General features: G+C 41.8%; 1 protein-coding gene across 2 annotated transcripts in view; it reads right to left on the bottom strand.

Moving 5' to 3' along the window:
* Positions 1–12,557: 12,557 nt before the first annotated feature.
* PGM2 (phosphoglucomutase 2) overlaps positions 12,558–17,907 on the bottom strand; it is a 36,259-nt gene continuing 30,909 nt past the window's right edge. For both annotated transcript variants that reach the window (XM_012812643.2, XM_023507994.1), the window contains exon 14: positions 12,558–13,064. In XM_012812643.2, the coding sequence (XP_012668097.1) occupies positions 12,962–13,064 (103 nt within the window). In that variant the 3' untranslated portion in view covers positions 12,558–12,961. The remainder of the gene's footprint in view (positions 13,065–17,907) is intronic.

Here is a 17,907-nt window from a genome sequence, read left to right as displayed (position 1 = left end):
GTCACCCTCTCCAAGAGGCCTTCCTGATCATCTTTTTGAAAATGTAAACCACCCCTTCACCCAGACACACACACACACACCACCTACCCTTTTTCCTGCCTAGTATGTGTTTCCCCACAGCACTTGCCTCTAATGTTCTATGCTGGTTACTTGTACATCTTACTTGTCATCTGTCCTCCACCTCCACCCCCATGTTCCTTGGGAGCAGAGAGCTTTGCTCACCAGTGTATCTTCAATCCCAGAACAGAGCCCAGCACATAGCGGATATTCAGTAAACCGGTGCTGAGCGAGTGAGTGAATGAAAACAATGTGGACTGTGTGACATTTGTGGAGTTCATCGAATGTCTCTATATGGTACTGCTCTTAGATTAGAAACTGTCTAGGTTTCCTTCTGTTTACCTCGTGTGTCCTCATCAGGTTTGTCAACTGACCTAAGAGCTCTGTCAGTCCTTTCTTCCAGCTGAACTGAATGTTAAAGCATGTGACTCCTTGTTTAACCATAACATACAATCTGAGTTCCAGATACACTACAAAAGAATTGCAAAGTCATGATACAAGTGAGAACACATCAAGCATTTGTCCCAAGTTTGGTCGAGAAAAATATGATTTTAGAGAGTTGCATGAAAGACATATAGTCCAATTAGTCCTCCAGAATCTGAATCCCCTAAAATCACTTGTTTGCTTTTTGTGACAGTCTCACTTCATTGCCCTTGGTAGAGTGCCATTGCTTCATAGCTCACAGCAACCTCAAAGTCGTGGGCTCAAGTGATCCTGTTTCCTCAGCCTCCTGAGTTGCTGGGACTACAGGTGCCCACCACAACCCCTGGCTAGTATTAAAGACTGGGTCTCCCTCTTGCTCAGGCTGGTCTCAAACTTCTGAGCTTGAACAATCCACCTGCCTTGGCCTCCCAAATATTCTTATTCATCATCACCTTCCATGGTACCCGCACAGTGTATAGTGTTTTATAATTTACAGATCTCATATCATTTAATCTTTGCAGCAGCCCTCAGAGGTGTGATTTAGAGAGTTTAACTGAGTTGCCCTAAGGTAGAAAACGCATGGGGGAGAAATTGGAATTTTAACCTAGGTTTTCTGTTTGCAAGTCTAATTCTTTTCCTCTGTTAAAACTATCATTTTTTAGTGTAATATAGGGTGCTGACCCCATATGCTGGAGGTGGTGGGCTCAAGCCCAGCCCCAGCCAAAAACTGCAAAAAAAAAAAAAAAAAGAAGAAGAAGAAGAAGAAATAAGGAGAGGCTTGTTATTTTCTTGGCTTTCAGAATAACATTCCTTATTGCAAGGTATTCTTGGTCAGGCTATACTTCATCTGGGCCTCCCTGGCCCTTCAGTTTTGGGGGAGCATCCATAGAACCAAGGTTTCTTTGATCAGCACATATTGAAGAAACATGCTGTGAGGCAATCTCCTTTGATCACTTTTTCTATTGCATAATAATTCATACTGTGCAACAGCATTATAGTGGGAGATCGCTTCATTACTTAGTAATTTCCTTTAACATTAAAGCTGAGCTGGAGATTCAGCCCTCTTCTCATTTTCCTGTTGCTAAATATAAAATGTACAATAAAGTTCTTTTTTCAAGGGATTGTGTGTCTTTCTTTTTACATCATAGCTCACAGCAACCTCAAACTCTCAGGCTCAAGCGATCCTCTCGCCTTAGCCTCCTGAGTAGCTAGGACTACAGGCACCCATCACAATACCTGGCTTATTTTTCTAGAAATAATTTTTCTTTAGTAGAGATGGGGGTCTCACTCTTGCTCAGGCTGGTCTTGATCCATTCACCTCACCCTCCCACAGTGCTAGGATTTCAGATGTGAGCCACCAGGCCCACCCGGCAGGAATGTGGGTCCTTGAATAGGAAGCTTAGAGAAAAAACTAAGAGGGAAGGAAAATTTATCAAGAGTCTCAAACTGGCAGGTGGGTACTGCTGGGTCCAGCTGGAATGCAGATGTTCCCTGGGTCTTGGCTCTCAGAGTCAAAGGGTGAGCACTGGTGCCTGGTTGATGATGGAGTGATCACAAATACAAAGGAATAACATATATACACATTGATCGCAGAATGAAAGTAAAGTACGCAAGAATACATCTCAAAGAGTGGGACAGGCCTCCCTGTGGGAGTGGAGCAGAGGCCCCACTGTCTGAGCATTCACCATCTTATCTGTTCATGACTTTGCCCCTTCCCCCCACTCAGATCTGCTATCTGTCCTTTCCGCCCACAGAGGTGATTGATGGGTTGAGTTTACATAACGAATCCCTTGTTACACAGGCATCTCCCCCAGATCTTCCCATCTTTGGGGAGGGGGTGGAAATATGCAAAGTTAATTGTATAGTAATGAGCCCAGGTCAGCTAAAGGTCTCTCGAGGGTTCCCACTGTGCGTTCTGAGGAGGGGAGAGTCCCGACAGCAGTTTTCTTCCTAGCTACAATACTGTTTCTGCTCCCCGCCCTTAGCCACTTCTCTACCACCTGTTCACCTTCCACAAGACCTGACAGTATCACAAAGAACTTAGTATAATCTTTTCTCCCCATGTTAAAAAAAATTCAGAATATTCTGGGGGGTACAAATGCTTTTGGTTACGTGTATGGACTTAGTTACGCTTGAGCCAGGGTTGTAAGTGTGCCTGCCACCCAGATAGTGTCATGTTCCTGATAGGTGAGCGTTTGCCCATCCTCTCCTCCCTCCCCCCAGCTTGATTTCCAGAGTTCTACCTCCCTCTGCGCATGTGTGCTCGTCAGTTAGCACCAGACTAATAGTGTGTGCCCGTGGTGTTGGTTTTTTCCATTCTTTAGCTACTTCACTTAGGAGAATAGTCTTCATTTCCATCCAAATTGTTGCAAAAGGCCTTAATTCATCCTCCTTCATGGCTGAGTAGTACTCTGTGGTATGTGTATGTGTGTGTGTATATACATATACATATACATATACGCGTTTTGTTAATCCACTCATGAATTGATGGGCACGTAGGTTGATTCCACACCTTTGCAGTTGTGAATTGTGCTACATGAAACATCTGAGAGCAGGTGTCTTTTTGATAAAATGGCTTCCTTTGGGTAAATTCATAGTAGTGGGATTGCTGGATCAAATGGTAAGTTCTCTTTTAGTTTTTTGAGGTATCTCCTGCTGTTTTCCGTAGAGGTTGTACTGATTTGGAGAGCCTTTGAATCCCATGAGGTTCACTGATGAGCTGTTCTAGACAATGAAGTGATGCAAAGAAATAGGAGACGCCTTCCTGTCTTCAGCACCTTTATACTCTTCTAATTCAAGGGGGAAACGTGTTTTCTTTCTTTTTTTTTTTTTTTTTTTTTGAGACAGAGCCTCAAGCTGTCCCCCTGGGTAGAGTGTCGTGGCATCACAGCTCACAGCAACCTCCAACTCCTGGGCCCAAGAGAGTCTCCTGCCTCCACCTCCCAAGTAGCTGGGACCACAGGCGCCCGCCACAACGCCCGGCCATTTTTTGGTTGCAGCCATTGTTGTTTGGCGGGTCTGGGCTGGGGATTGGAACCCGCCACCTTAGGTGTACGTGGCTGGCGCCTTAGCCGGTTGAGCTATAGGCGCCGAGCCGAAACGTGTTTTCTAAAAGCCTATTTAGCAAATATTTTAGGCTCTGCAGGCCATACAGCCTCTGTCCCAACTTTCGACTCTAATGCACTTTAAAAACTCCCATAAACAATATGCAAACAGATAAGGACAGCTGTGGTCCAGTGAGTATGGACACTGAATTGGAATGTCATAGTTTTCACCTATTATGAAATACCATTCTTTTTAAAAAATGTTTTCTATTTAAAAATGCAAAAAAATTTCTTAATTTATGGGTCATACAAAACTAAGCAATTTGATTTGGCCCACAAGTCATAATTTGCCAAACCCTGGCCTACAGCAAGGGTTCTTACCAATTTTTATACTATAATCTCCTTTGCCAGTATGATGAAGCCTGTGGACCCTTTCTCAGAATATTTATATGTGCCTAAAATAAAATCCATAGGATTATAAAAGTAACCAGTTATGTGAAAATACAAATATATATATAATTTTTTTTTGAGACAGAGTCTTACTTTGTCACCCTCAGTAGAGTGCAGTGACATCATAGCTCACAGCAACCTCCAGCTCTTGGACTCATGTGATTCTCTTGCCTCAGCCTCTCGAGTAACTGGGACTACAGGCATCTGCCACAATACCCAGCTACTTTTAGAGAAAAAGGGGGTCTTGCTCTTGCTCAGGCTGGTCTCAAACCTGTGAGTTCAGGGCAATCCACCCGCCTCGGCCTCCCAGAGCACTAAGATTACAGGCATGAGCCACTGCGCCCAGCTCAATATGTATTTTCAAAAGCAAGATATTGTTTGATGTGGGTTCCACAACTAACCTGTTAAATACGATCTGGCCATAGGTATAATAACGACCATGATTTTGAGGTTAAGATAAGGATAGATGATATTTTGAGATACATGTGACAACTGGAATGTGATATGAAAATCTATGATTTCTATTTATGACAATGTCATGGGCAGTCATAATACCATTTACGATTTTTTGCCTGAATTAATAATGGAAGGAAAATCTAACTTATGATTCGAATTGCTAGAAGTAACTATAAAAATGTATTTTTATTTTCTATCCAAGTTCACAGACTCCCTAGACTCTATGCACAGATTCATTGGAGAAACTTTGATCTCAAGTTAATTAAGAATCCCTGAGAAATCAGTGATAATACTTCATAAATCTGTGTACAATTCTTCCTTAATGTTCTGGGACACAAGAGGATAAAGCCCCTCTAGTTTTAAATGTTTGGGGGAAGAAGAGCCCGTACCTGTCCCACCAGCTGGCACTGGATGGTCAATGACCACTTCCTTGCTTCATGAACTTGGGCAATTTACTTAACTGATCTCTGTAATTAAGCATTATATCCCTAGAATGGGAATAAAATTAATAGTATTTACTGTATAATATTGTTGGTGGGATTAATGAGTTAGTCAGGCTCGGGGCTTGTAGCTCAAGCATCTAAGGCACCAGACACATACACAGATCTGGTGGGTTCAAATCCAGCCCAGGCCTGCCAAAGAACAATGACAACCACAACCAAAAAAAAAAATACATATAGCTGGGCTTTGTGCTTGGCACCTGTAGTCCCAGCTACTTGGAAGGCTGAGGCAAGAGAATCGCTTTAGCCCAGGAGTTGGAGGTTGCTGTGAGCTGTGATGCCATAACACTCTACCCAGGGTGACAGCCTGAGGCTCTGTCTCAAAAAAAAAAAAACCCAAAAAACCAAAAACAAACAAAAAAAGAGTTAGTTGATGTAAAATTCTTGGATCAGAATGTGCCGTGTAGTAAGTATGTCACTATCATTCAGTGACACAAATTCCCTCTTGTTCCTTCTTTTCTAGATGTTATCAGCTTTCAAGTTGCCTCCTTTCCTCCTCCTCTCCCTCTCTCTATAGAGAGAACCGGAGGCTAACCCAAGAGGCTCTTTGCTTTCAGGTGAAAATTCAAATAACTCCAATCCTTTGGAAAATTAAGACTTCAGGAATTCAGCAATTGTGCTTCTTCAGAAACAGTATGATGATTGCTGGAAGGAAAGAGTTTGAAACAAGCTTCCCTATTTTCCCTATTTATTTATTTATTTTCAAGACAGAGACTCCCTCTGTTGTCCCTGGGTAGAGTGCTGTGGCGTCACAGCTCATAGCAACATCAAACTCCTAGGTTTTTTTTTTTTTTTTGAGACAGTGCCTCAAGCTGTCCCCCTGGGTAGAGTACCATGGCATTACAGCTCACAGCAACCTCCAACTCCTGGGCTCAAGCGAGTCTCTTGCCTCCGCCTCCCAAGTAGCTGGGACCACAGGCGCCCGCCACAACGCCCGGCTATTTTTTGGTTGCAGCCGTCATTGTTGTTTGGCAGGTCCGGGCTGGGGATTCGAACCCGCCACCTTAGGTGTACGTGGCTGGTGCCTTAGCCGGTTGAGCTATAGGCGCCAAGCCTTAAAATTTAACTATTTAAGAAGTCTTTCAGGGTGGTGCCTGTGTCTCAAAGGAGTAGGGCGCTGGCTTCATATGCCAGAGGTGGAGGGTTCAAAGCCCGTCTCAGAAAAAAAAAAAAAAGAAGTATTTCACGCCCTGGCCCCATCACCCAAATGATATGCTGTGGGGAGCTCATGGTGAGTACAGGGATATACAGTCAGGGCTGTGAAGTTCTGGCCACAGACTGAACAGATGTAGCGAAGATTCAGGATTCAAATGGATATTAGTTCAGGATAAGAAGAAACAAAATGTTTTAAAATATACAGTTATACCCCAAAGAGAGAGAAAAGTCCTAGGTGCTTAAAATAGCATGAACTAAGAGGAAGAGCCAAAAGTAGCAGCTAAAGTGCCCGTGGCCTTGGCAGAGGTATGAGACCAGGGTGGCCTCCATGTCCAGGTGGGTTTAACATCCCACCTGACTGGCAAGCAGCCCTGAGCTGCTAAGAGACAGGGAATTGGAACTGACTTGATTTGTTTTTAAACCTAAAATGACTATTGATTATTTTTCAAGTGTCCCATTCTAATTCATGATGTCTTATTCTATAGAGTCCTGGACACCTGAAAGGATGTGAAAAGGATTCTAGAAAATTCCAGAAAATGATTCTATGAGAAGGATTCTAGAAAAACTTTTCCTCCCCATCCAGGGTTAGGTATGAGACAAATGGGGAAATATGCACCCTGACTAGGTAACTGTGATGATATTAAGGAGTCGTCAACTTTTTAGGTGTGACAATGCTTGTGTATGTGTAAGCAGGTCCTAACCTTTTACAGATACCTACTGAAATATTCATAGACACAATGGGGGTTTGCTGCAAAACTGTCCCCTGGAAAGACGAGGAGTGAGAGTGATACAGATGTAACAAGATCTACAGATCTGCCAGGAATTGAGGTTTTGCTGTAGTTGGGTGATGGCTACTTGGGAGGTTCATTGTATTATTGTTTGTATTAGTTTGAAATTCCCTATAATAAGAATAAATGAGAATAAATTTTCTTTCTTTTTTTTTTGAGACAGAGCCTCAAGCTGTCACCCTGGGTAGAGTGCTGTGGCATCACAGCTCACAGCAACCTCCAACTCCTGGGCTCAAGTGAGTCTCTTGCCTCAGCCTCCCAAGTAGCTGGGACCACAGGCGCCCGCCACAAGGTCCGGCTATTTTTTTGGTTGCAGCCATCATTGTTGTTTGGCAGGCCCGGGCTGGATTCGAACCCGCCACCTTGGGTATACTGACTGGCGCCTTAGCCACTTGAGCCACAGGCGCCGAGCCAGAATAAATTTTCATAATAAGAAAAACACAGATGGAAGTCAAATATTAAAATCACCAAAGGTTCTGGGCAGGTGTTGTTCTGAAGTGCAATCAACAGGAAGGAAGGGAGGTGGGGACCTGATTGGGAAAGCCTGATTTGGGGAAGACTACTTTCAATGCAATTTGAGGACTTCTGAATGGAAAAGCCCAAGTAGGGAAGCAGTGCTATCAGGCTGAGGTTTGGTAGGGGCATTTGTAGTCCTCTGCTTAGGACAGGCATAGCCTGAACTTTAAGAAGCTTTCAGAGGGCAGAGGAACCATTTCACCCTAGGGAATGAACCAGCTAAAGGTTATGAAGGGGAAAAAAGGAAGCCTGTGAACTCAGGAAGGAGATAATTAGCCCAAGCTTCCACCTACAGTTTACTTTTGTTTTAGTAAACCACAGAAACACGGTTCAGATAGGGAGCTGTATTTTACTCTTGATTTTTAGAACTTGTCTTTTTCCAGTTAAGGTAAAAAAAAGTTCAGGACGAAATATTTTAAGGACATAATCAGGCTCTGTCATCTCTGTAACTTGCAACCCTAACTTCCCTTCGGAAGTTGTGCAATGCTATTTTGAAATGGTTTCTAAAGTTATTTAGACCTAGAGCTGGTCTGTGTGTCCAACTCCTTTCTGCACCAGGTTTGGGCCAAACACTAAAGCGGGCTTAGCTGGACTCAAGTGGGAGGCGCTGACAACTCTGTTCCTCAAATTTTATTTTCAAAGACCTATACAAAGGAGCCAGGTGGAAAAAACCCAGATTCACCAATACTGTTGTCCATCCTGATCACCACGGTCACAAGCATGACCGTGGCAGAGGGCCTCACCGCTCCAGTTTTCATTCAGTTAATCTGAGCAGTCGTTGTGCTTTCTGTACATAGAGAAGTCTCTAGATGTGATATTATTTTAATCTTTGATTCTCATCTGCCTCAGAGTGCAGCATTTTGCTTCAGTGGTTGAGTTACTCTACACAAATATGCTTGTAGCAAGAATGGACAAAGGGAGGACACAGGAGAATGACAGGCAAACATCCTTCCAGAGCCATTTGGATTTAAACACAAAACCTGATAGCCTTAAAAGAGACAAGTATGAAAGGAGACGTTAAGAACTGCTCACTCAGCTGGCGCCTGTGGCTCAAGTGGCTAAGGCACCAGCCACATACACCTAAGGTGGCGGGTTCGAATCCAACCCAGGCCCGCCAAACCACAATGACGGCTGCAACCAAAAAATAGCCAGGTGTTGTGGCGGGTACCTGTGGTCCCAGCTACTTGGAAGGCTGAAGCAGGAGACTCGCTTGAGCCCAGGAGTTGGAGGTTGCTGTGAGCTGTGATGCCCCGTAGTCTGCCCAGGGGGACAGCTTGAGGCTCTGTCTCAAAAAAAAAAAGAACTGTTCACCCATAGTTCAAACACTTCACGATGGTAGTGTAGCACACTATATTGGAATTATCTGTGTACAGGTGTATTTCCCTTCCTAGGCCATTCTAGATCAAGATTTCATGTTTATTACCAGTATCCAGAAAAGCGCATGGCTCCTGGTGGGATTCAAACATGCTTCCATTAGTGGGCATATGAATAAATGTACAAATACCTCCTGCAATCTTTTAGGATGTAGACATCATAAATATGATGTTGATGCCAACCATCCTTTCAAAATTCCTTCAAAGTTTAATATTCACAATATTTGTTCCGTCATGTAAAGCATTTCTTTCTAAAACTGCATGAGATTCCAATGGCAATGAAGTTAACGTTCCCTCACTAGCATCACGACAGAGGTAAATCAATGAGATAATTAAATGAGAAGGATTTTTAATTGGTTTTTATTGTTTTTTTTTTTTTTTTTTTTTTGCAGTTTTTGGCCAGGGCTGGGTTTGAACCCACCACCTCCAGCATATGGGGCCAGCACCCCACTCCTTTGAGCCAGAGGCGCCGCCCAGATTCCTAATATTTCTTAATGGAAAGAGGAACAGCCCTTATTTCAGAGACCATAAGGAAGAAAAGTAAAGACCACTGGCCTGTATTTCCTCCTGCAGTTCAATCTCCTGCATTTAACTTAGGACTTGTTCTTTCTAGGCAATGAGAGAAATCAGGCTGCTCCTTCCACACTCAGATCAGTGGTCTTCCCCAGGCAGGTCCTGCAATTGAAAGGCCGAGCTGCTGTGACAGCTCCTAGTTCTGAACACAGGCTAGTGGTCAGAGTTACTCTTGTGCAAAGTCTCTCTCCGCATCTGTATGCCACGTGGTTCAGATTTTGTAATTTCGGTGCACACACCCCCTTTGGGCTTGCAAGGCAAGGCAGGATCTGAACACAAGGCTGCCCTCTGTGGGACAAAGTTTTTTCCCCCTATCTGAGATGTCAGGTCCCCTAAGAGAGCTAGCTAAGCATTCTGCCAAAGAGAACTGCCAATGATTCCTTGTTACTATAACTGTCCCTTATGGGTTCCCACATATTTTAAAGACCTAGAGCAAGAAATGACCTCAGAGATCCCTTAGTAAAATCTCTCAATTTTAAAAAATGACTATTATCACCCAAAGCCTATCGTTTGCCTTTGAGTTCACTCTTGGTATTATAGAGTCTGGGTTAATGGATAATGACACAGATTCACCACCATCGTACAGAGTATTTTCACTGCCCCCAAATCCTCTACGTTCTGCCTATTCACCCCTCCTTCTCTTCCCTGAACTCCTGGCAACCACTGATGGTTTTATTGTCTCCGTGGTCTGGGTGATAATCATGCGTGTGGGTCCTCAGTGGTACTCTGTGGGGCATGTGGATAGAGTGGAAAGCAAAATGTGTGTGTGTGTGAGTAGGAAGGGTATGGGATTCTCTGTACTTTCCTCTCAATTTTGCTGCAAAACTAAAACGGGCCTTTAAAAAAGTTTTTAAAAAATGACAATATTGAGACTTTGAGAGGTTAATTGAGTTGACCAAGGTCCCAAAGCCGGTGTACAGCAGGCCAAAATGGAAAGCCCAGGGCCTTCCTGCTATAAGCCACCCTACACCCCCTAATTTCAGGAAGAAGTTAGTAAATACTTCATGAGCAGCCAGGGCGTGCTCTTTCTTACAAATACAAGTGGGAAATAATAGAGTTGGGGGAATCCCCTCAAAACCTAATGAAATCATCAGGTCAGGGAAGTGCAGTGGCTCACACCTGTAATCCCAGAGCTCTGGGAGGTTAGACACGTGGATCGCTTTAGCTCATGAGTTTCACCAGCCTGAGCCAGAGTGAGACCCCGTCTCTAAAAATAACTGGGGGTTGTGGTGGGCACCTGTAGTTCCAGCTACTTGGGAGGTTGAGATAAGAATTGCTTGAGCCCAAGAGCTTGAGATTGCTGTGGGCTGTGACGCCGCAGCACTCCATTAAGGGCGACATAGTGAGACTCTGTCTCAAAACAAACAAAAAATCATGTAGTCAAGTGAGGACCAGAGGACCAGAGAAGTTGGATGAGGTGGGATATACACTGAAGTTGACATCATGGGTTCTGTTGTCACCATCTCCCCTTCCTCCCTCCAACCCCTCTTGCTGGAACCACTACATTTCTGTTCACATTGTGCCCTGTGCTCAGAAGACTTTCTCCTCCATCTTCAGCTGCCTGTCATCCGGAAGGGGAGCCATCAGCTGATCTACGGGGCCTTCCCTGGGCAGAATAAATCCTTCCCTGATGCTTCTCAGCATGGAGAGCTGGCAAATGACTCTGCTGTTGAGTTTGTATGTCTTATTGATTACTTACTAGCCCTCCAATTAGATGTGCATTCCATCACGCAAAATTAACTTTGTATTTCCAAGAAATATAAATCCACTTTGCATTTCCAGAAACAAATTCCATGATAGAATATACGTTGTAAAGTATGTGCTCAAAAAAGGTAGACATTGGGCAGTGCCTGTGGCTCAAAGGAGTAGGGCACCAGCCCCATATGCTGGAGGTGGCGGGTTCAGGCCCAGCCCTGGCCCAAAAACTAAAAAAAAAAAAAAAAAAATGTAGACAAAACATAGATCTAACATTTCTTTTCTCCAGAGTATAGTTTGAGACTAGAAAACATAAAACAAAAATAAATATGGCTCTTACAAGGCAGCAGTCAGTAAACTGAGGTTGTAGATTTAAGAGTTCTGATAGGAACAAACTAGGTATTACTAACATAAAAATGTTTTTTCTTCTACTTTAGAAAAATGATTGTCAGTAGTATTATAACTTTTCATTGTTCTGAAACTGTTAGGTTGATAATAACAACAATAATAATAATACTGGTAATCATTTCATTAAAAACAGAAAACATAAATATATAAAGTACATAAAGAACAGTTTTGGCTCGGCGCCTGTGGCTCAATTGGCTAAGACTCCAGCCACATACACCTAAGGTGGCAGGTTCAAATCCAGCCCGGCCCGCCAAACAACAATGACGGCTGCAACCAAAAAATAGCCGGGCATTGTGGCGGGCGCCTGTGGTGCCAGCTACTTGGGAGGCTGAGGCAGGAGACTCGCCTGAGCCCAGGAGTTGGAGGTTGCTGTGAGCTGTGATGCCACAGCACTCTACCCAGGGGGGACAGCTTGAGGCTCTGTCTCAGAAAAAAAAAAAAAAGAACAGTTTGGTCCTAGCTCATGGGTGCTCAAATGGAGCCATTTTGGAAGGTTATAAGAGCATGAATTATGAGCTGGTAAAAGGCACAGATTAAATAATACATCTATTTATTTAAGTAGAAATATATGTATAGGAAATCTACCATAATAAGGTCTGGCATTAGATTTTTGATCACGTAGGAACAAGGGAAAAAATGTAAGTCAGGTAAATAGTTATTCTCGTAGAACTGAACCCAACTACTTCCAGGTTTCTTGTTTGGTTTTGAAGATTTGATGAGATAAAATGAATTTCAACACCATTGAACACAGACAAACACAATATTTCATTTTTTAATTTACTTTGTTTTATAAGGAATATAACCTAAAAAGTGATTATCCTACATACGACCACCCAGAATTTAGTAATTGCATGGTTTTCTGGCTATTTTAAGTATACAGGAAAAGAATTACAGAGAAGACATACATTTATGATTGATACAAATTAAGGCGTAATTACAATATACTTTTAAATGTTAATTATTTTTAAAAATCTTAATTTAAAAAATTCAGACAATGCCCAGGCTCACATTTTTTTTTTTTAAAGACAGAGTTTCATTCTGTTGCCCTGGGTAGAGTGCCATGGTATCATCATGGCTCACAGCAAACTCAAACTCTTGGGTTTAAGACATCTTGCCTCAGCCTCCCAGGTAGCCGGGACTACAGGCACTCACCACCATGCCCAGCTATTTTTTCTATTTTTAGTAGAGATATGAGGGCTCACTCTTGCTCAGGCCTGTCTCCCACTCCTGAGGCAAAGTGATCCACCCCCACCTCAGCCTCCCAGAGTGCGAGGATTACAGGCTGAGGCACCGCGCCCAGCCTCAGGCTCACTTTTTAATAGGAATGTTAGTTTGTTGTTAGGTTTGGCAAACTTTTCTTTATGCACCTTAAAGATCAAACATGAATCAATGAAGAACACATTTAAAAAAAAATACAAATACTTCTATCAATAATTTGAATCATATGGTCCTCAAAAATACTGCTTAACAAATCAAACTCAGCTTAACTGTTAGTAACTGTAACTGCGCCAGGCTGGAATACTTCATTCTGCTTTGGGCTGGAGATTGTACTTTTGTGGCTGGAAAAAATGTTCTTCAATAGCACTGACTAGCTCATTCAGTTCCTTCTTCAGCTGCTCAGGATCCCTGGAAAATTGGGGGGGGAAGTCCAGATCAAGGGATTATTCCAAAGCACATTTTAAGTCATCTCCCCACTGACCAAGTGACATTGAAATTTAACCTTAAGAGGAGGGTTAAATCATAAAAAACGAACTCCAGGGACTTACGCATGGGAATACATCTGTTGACTTGGACAACCTCTCCCTTGAGACAGTAAGCATTATGTTCCCCAAAGGTTTTTTCCAAGTTCTTGACTATAAACAAAATTATCCCTTGCTCTTCTCATTAGAATTTTTAAGTAACACGATTTTTAGCCTAGCATCCCTGAAAGACCTATAATATTTGTACCTGATATTGTAGAGAAAACTTGTGGTTGCCATTAAATCCTGTCAAACTTTTGTATGTGTGTATATGTGTGTGTGTGTGTGTGCAGTTTTTGGCCAGGGCCGGGTTTAAACCTGCCTCTTCCAGTATATGGGGCCGGCGCCCAAATCCTGTCAAACTTTTACATATGGTATTTCTGTTATGTCTTCAGTCTTCCAGAATATGGATGTTCCTGATGACATCTGCCCTCACACTACCAGAGCTAAGCTGCAGGCTCATCTGCAAGGCCTGCCTAGAATGGCCAGTGATGAGTTTTCAGGTGGGTCTGCATGGTCAAATACCAGGAAATCAGACCCCCTAGATGATAGGTTCGTTAGCATTGTGAACCTACTTCCAGAACAAGCATCACAACTGAAGTATATATAAGAATCTAGGGAGACAGAGCCTCTAAGAAAATCAAGTTGTCAAGGATGTGGGAAACACCCATTTAATATGTTAACAGTAAGAAGGTAAATAAATAGATAAAACTGACTTGCAGTTAAACAGATTTCCAGCAGCTCACGTAGCCCAGTGTTAGTTACTATGAGTACTTAACACTGAAAAGCTGAGTTTAAAAAACTAAATGCTTCATATTTTCCATTACCTTATACTCAACTATCTTTAATATATGCAAAATCTATTTTGATGGAAGTGGCAATTCGTATAATCAGTTAAGATCATTTTTACGTTGTAATAGCTAAACAGTACAACCAAAGCAGTCCCTTTTATTCCAATTATTCATTCCAGTTCTATTATTTAGCAGCTATGTGCCCTTAGGCAAATGGTTTAGCCTCTCTAAGGCCCAGATTCCTCATTTGTAAAACTGGGATAAAGACTTCACCATCTCAAGAGAGATGCTGTACAGATTGAGACAAATTACATAAAGCAATTAGAACAGAATCTGGCCCAAAGACCTCAATAAATATAGCTATCATTATAATTATTTGTCCCTATTGGCAACACATAAAATATTCTTCATAAATACATATAAATTATACCATTATTTTTTTTCCTTTTCTGTAAATCTGCTCTGAAGAAAATAACAGTTCTCAGGGAGGCAGGAAAGCTAGTAATTATTTTTTAAAAATATATACTTTAAACTAAAAGTCAGTGAATTTATGATATTAATTACTAATTTATTATTCAAATTTGGTTTTATCATGACATGGATATATATACTATGATTCATTTACATAATGATATATTTCTGACATTGCATTTCTAATGTGTTAAAAAAATAAATCAGGACTCCTATATAAGAATTAAGGGTATAGGGTGGTGCCTGTGGCTCAGTGAGTAGGGCTCCAGCCCCATATACGGAGGGCGGCAGATTCGACAAAAAACAGCTGGGTGTTGTTGTGGGCACCTGCAGTCCCAGCTACTTGGGAGGCTGAGGCAGGAGAATCGCCTAAGCCCAAGAGCTGGAGGTTGCTGTGAGCTGTGATGCCACGGCACTCTACTGAGGGCAATAAAGCCTATCTCTTTAAAAAAAAAAAAAAAAGGAATTAAGGGTACAATAATTTCTAAAACCAAACTTTTGTCTTACTAGTCTCAACATTACTTGGGAGCAATTCCATTTCTTAAAGTTGGAGACTATTACATAACATTTTTAAAAAATAGGCACAGCCTATGATAATTTAAACCAGGGTTAGGAATCTCTGTTTCTGAAAAGTCTAAATCTAGGTAGGTGTTATTATAGAAATCAACAGCCCAGTATCATGTATAGTTAGGCACTTATTTTTCTCTAACCATCATGAAATACCATTTTAGCTAAATAACAACTAAATGCAATACAGTGTTTTTGATGTGATTCAAATCAAATGGAGAAAAACAGCCATTTGGGGGACTTTGGGGCAAGTTTGAATCTAGGTGTCAATTTTGCTAGGCTTGAGTCCTCAGTTCCTCAAACAATAACCTTGGTGTAGGTGTGAAGGTATTTTATAGATGTGGTTAATGTCTATAATTAGTTGACTTTAAGTAAAGGAGATTATTCTAGACCTTTCAGATGGGCTGGATTCTAGTGGAAAGCATTAGGAGAAAAATTGAGGTTTTCCTAAAGAATCTGATCTACAGACTACAATCTCAACTCAAGCCTGAGAATTCCAGGCTGCCCTTTTGGACAACCTGCCCTATCTGCCCTATGGTTTTTCAACTTGCTGAGCCAGTTTCCATAATCAATTGTATGAGCCAATTCCTTGCAATAAATCTCTTAATAAATGTATCCTATTGGTTCTGTGGGCCTGTTGGAACCTCGCCTGATACAATTATCTAATAGCATTAAGATGTTAAGAGAGTGTCTTTGTTTTCAGGAGATAAATATTGAAATATCAGGAGTAAGGTATCATAAGGTCTTCCCAATGGTTCAGAAAAAAAAACCCCCACACATAATATATGTGGGTGAGAGGGAGCAAATACGGCAAAATGTTAGCAGTTTCTGAGCCTGGCTGAGGTCAACACACTGGCTCATATAAACCAGTTTTCCTGGGACACAGCCAGGCCTGTCCCTTTACGCACATGGCTTGGCTGCCTTCTTCCTACCACAGCAGATCTGAGCAGTGGTTACAAAAACCATATGGTCTGCATACCCTGGGAGATTTACTATTTGGTTCTTTACAGAAAAAGTTTGCTAACCCCTGGTCTAAGTGAAGAGTGTGTGGGTAATTCACTGCAATATTATTTCAACATTTTTGTAGGTTTGAAGTTTTTCAAAATAAAAAATTGACCAAAGTGAGGCCTATCTCTCTCCAACCAAATTTTATTTATTTATTTATTTATTTATTTGAGACAGAGCCTCAAGCTGTCTCCCTGGGTAGAGTGCTGTGGCATCACAGCTCACAGCAACCTCCAACTCCTGGGCTCAAGCGAGTCTCCTGCCTCCACCTCCCAAGTTGCTGGGACCACAGGCGCCTGCCACAACGTCTGGCTATTTTTTTTTCGGTTGCAGCCATTATTGTTTGGCGGGCCGGGCTGGATTCGAACCCAACACCTTAGGTATATGTGGCTGGCACCTTAGCCACTTGAGCCACAGGCGCAGAGCCACCAACCAAATTTTAAACAATACTTATACGTGGAAAGGATTTTCTATTTTAAATGATTAGTAAGGCATGCATTTCTATGAATAAATGAAATCTATAATATAAAACATAGTAAGAGGGTGGTGCCTGTGGCTCAGTGAGTAGAGCCCCCCTCCCCCCCGCCCCATATACCAAAGGTGGCAGGTTCGAACCCAGCCCTGGCCAAACTGCAGAAGAAAAAAAAAAGCCGGGAGTTGTGGTGGGCTCCTGTAGTCCCAGTTACTTGGGAGGCTGAGGCAAAAGAATCACCTAAGCCCAAGAGCTAGAGGTTGCTGTGAGCTGTGAGGCCTTTTTCTACTGAGAGCAACAAAGTGAGACTCGTCTCTAAAAATAAATAAATAAAATAAAATATAGTAAGAACATTTAAGCTTAAAAAAATAAGGAAATTTTAGTCATAACTTTATTGCTATTAGCACATGAAGTATGCTGGTGTCCTGCTTACGAAGCCCTGCTGGCATACGTATCAGCCAACACAGTGCCTAAGGTCCCATTTAATAAATAGGAACAACAATTCATGAATATAATAAAAAGACAGTGTTTCAAAGATTTTTCAGCAATTATAAAATAATATTTAAATTTAAGGGCGGTGCCCATAGCTCAGTGGGTCGGGTGCCGGCCACATACACCCAGGCTGGGGGGTTCAAACTCAGCCCAGGCCAGATGAACAACAATAATAACTGCAACAACAACAACAACAAAAATATCCAGGCATTGTGGTGGGGGCCTGTAGTCTCAGCTACTTGGGAGGCTGAGGCAAGAGGATCACTTAAGCCCAAGAGTTTGAGGTTTCTGTGAGCTGTGATGCCACAGCACTCTACCCAAGGTGACAGCTTAAGACTCTGTTTCAAAAATGAATGAATAAATAAATGAATAAATTTAAGTGCCCTTAATACACCATGTTAAAATTTTAAATGCCATAGAGCAGTAGTTGAGAACTACTGCTGTGATGTATTTTCATTGTTATGAAGGGGTCACAACCCACAGGTTGAGAACTGCTGCCATAGAGCCTTAAACATTAAATAGTATTATTATTATAAAGGAAAATTTTCTGAAATATTAAGACACATGTTTACAGGCTAATAAAAGAACAAAGATACAGATAAAACAGATCCTTAAGTTAGACCAATATGCATTTGTTTTTAAAAGAATAAGACACAGAAATATGAAAACACTAAGTGAGAATGAGAACTACAAAGACAAGTCTATGGAAAATCATATTCACTATAGCAGCAAACAGGACATTATTTACTATGCATGGACACATGATACTTGCATAACATTACAATAAAATGTCCTTAATCCAGAATTTTTAGAGAAGGAGCTTTTTTATGTTTGCTTAATAGATTTTGCCTTTTAAGCTTGAAGAGGTTTTGAATGGAAATGCACAGCAAAACAGTCCCATGATTTTTTTTTTTTTTTTTTTTTTTTTTTTT

The sequence above is a fragment of the Otolemur garnettii genome, unplaced genomic scaffold (assembly GCF_000181295.1).
Source record: "Otolemur garnettii isolate 467f Iridium unplaced genomic scaffold, OtoGar3 scaffold00214, whole genome shotgun sequence".
In the NCBI taxonomy this organism is placed as follows: domain Eukaryota; kingdom Metazoa; phylum Chordata; class Mammalia; order Primates; family Galagidae; genus Otolemur; species Otolemur garnettii.
Note: the sequence above shows the minus strand (reverse complement) of the source record. Positions and strands in the feature narration are given on the sequence as shown.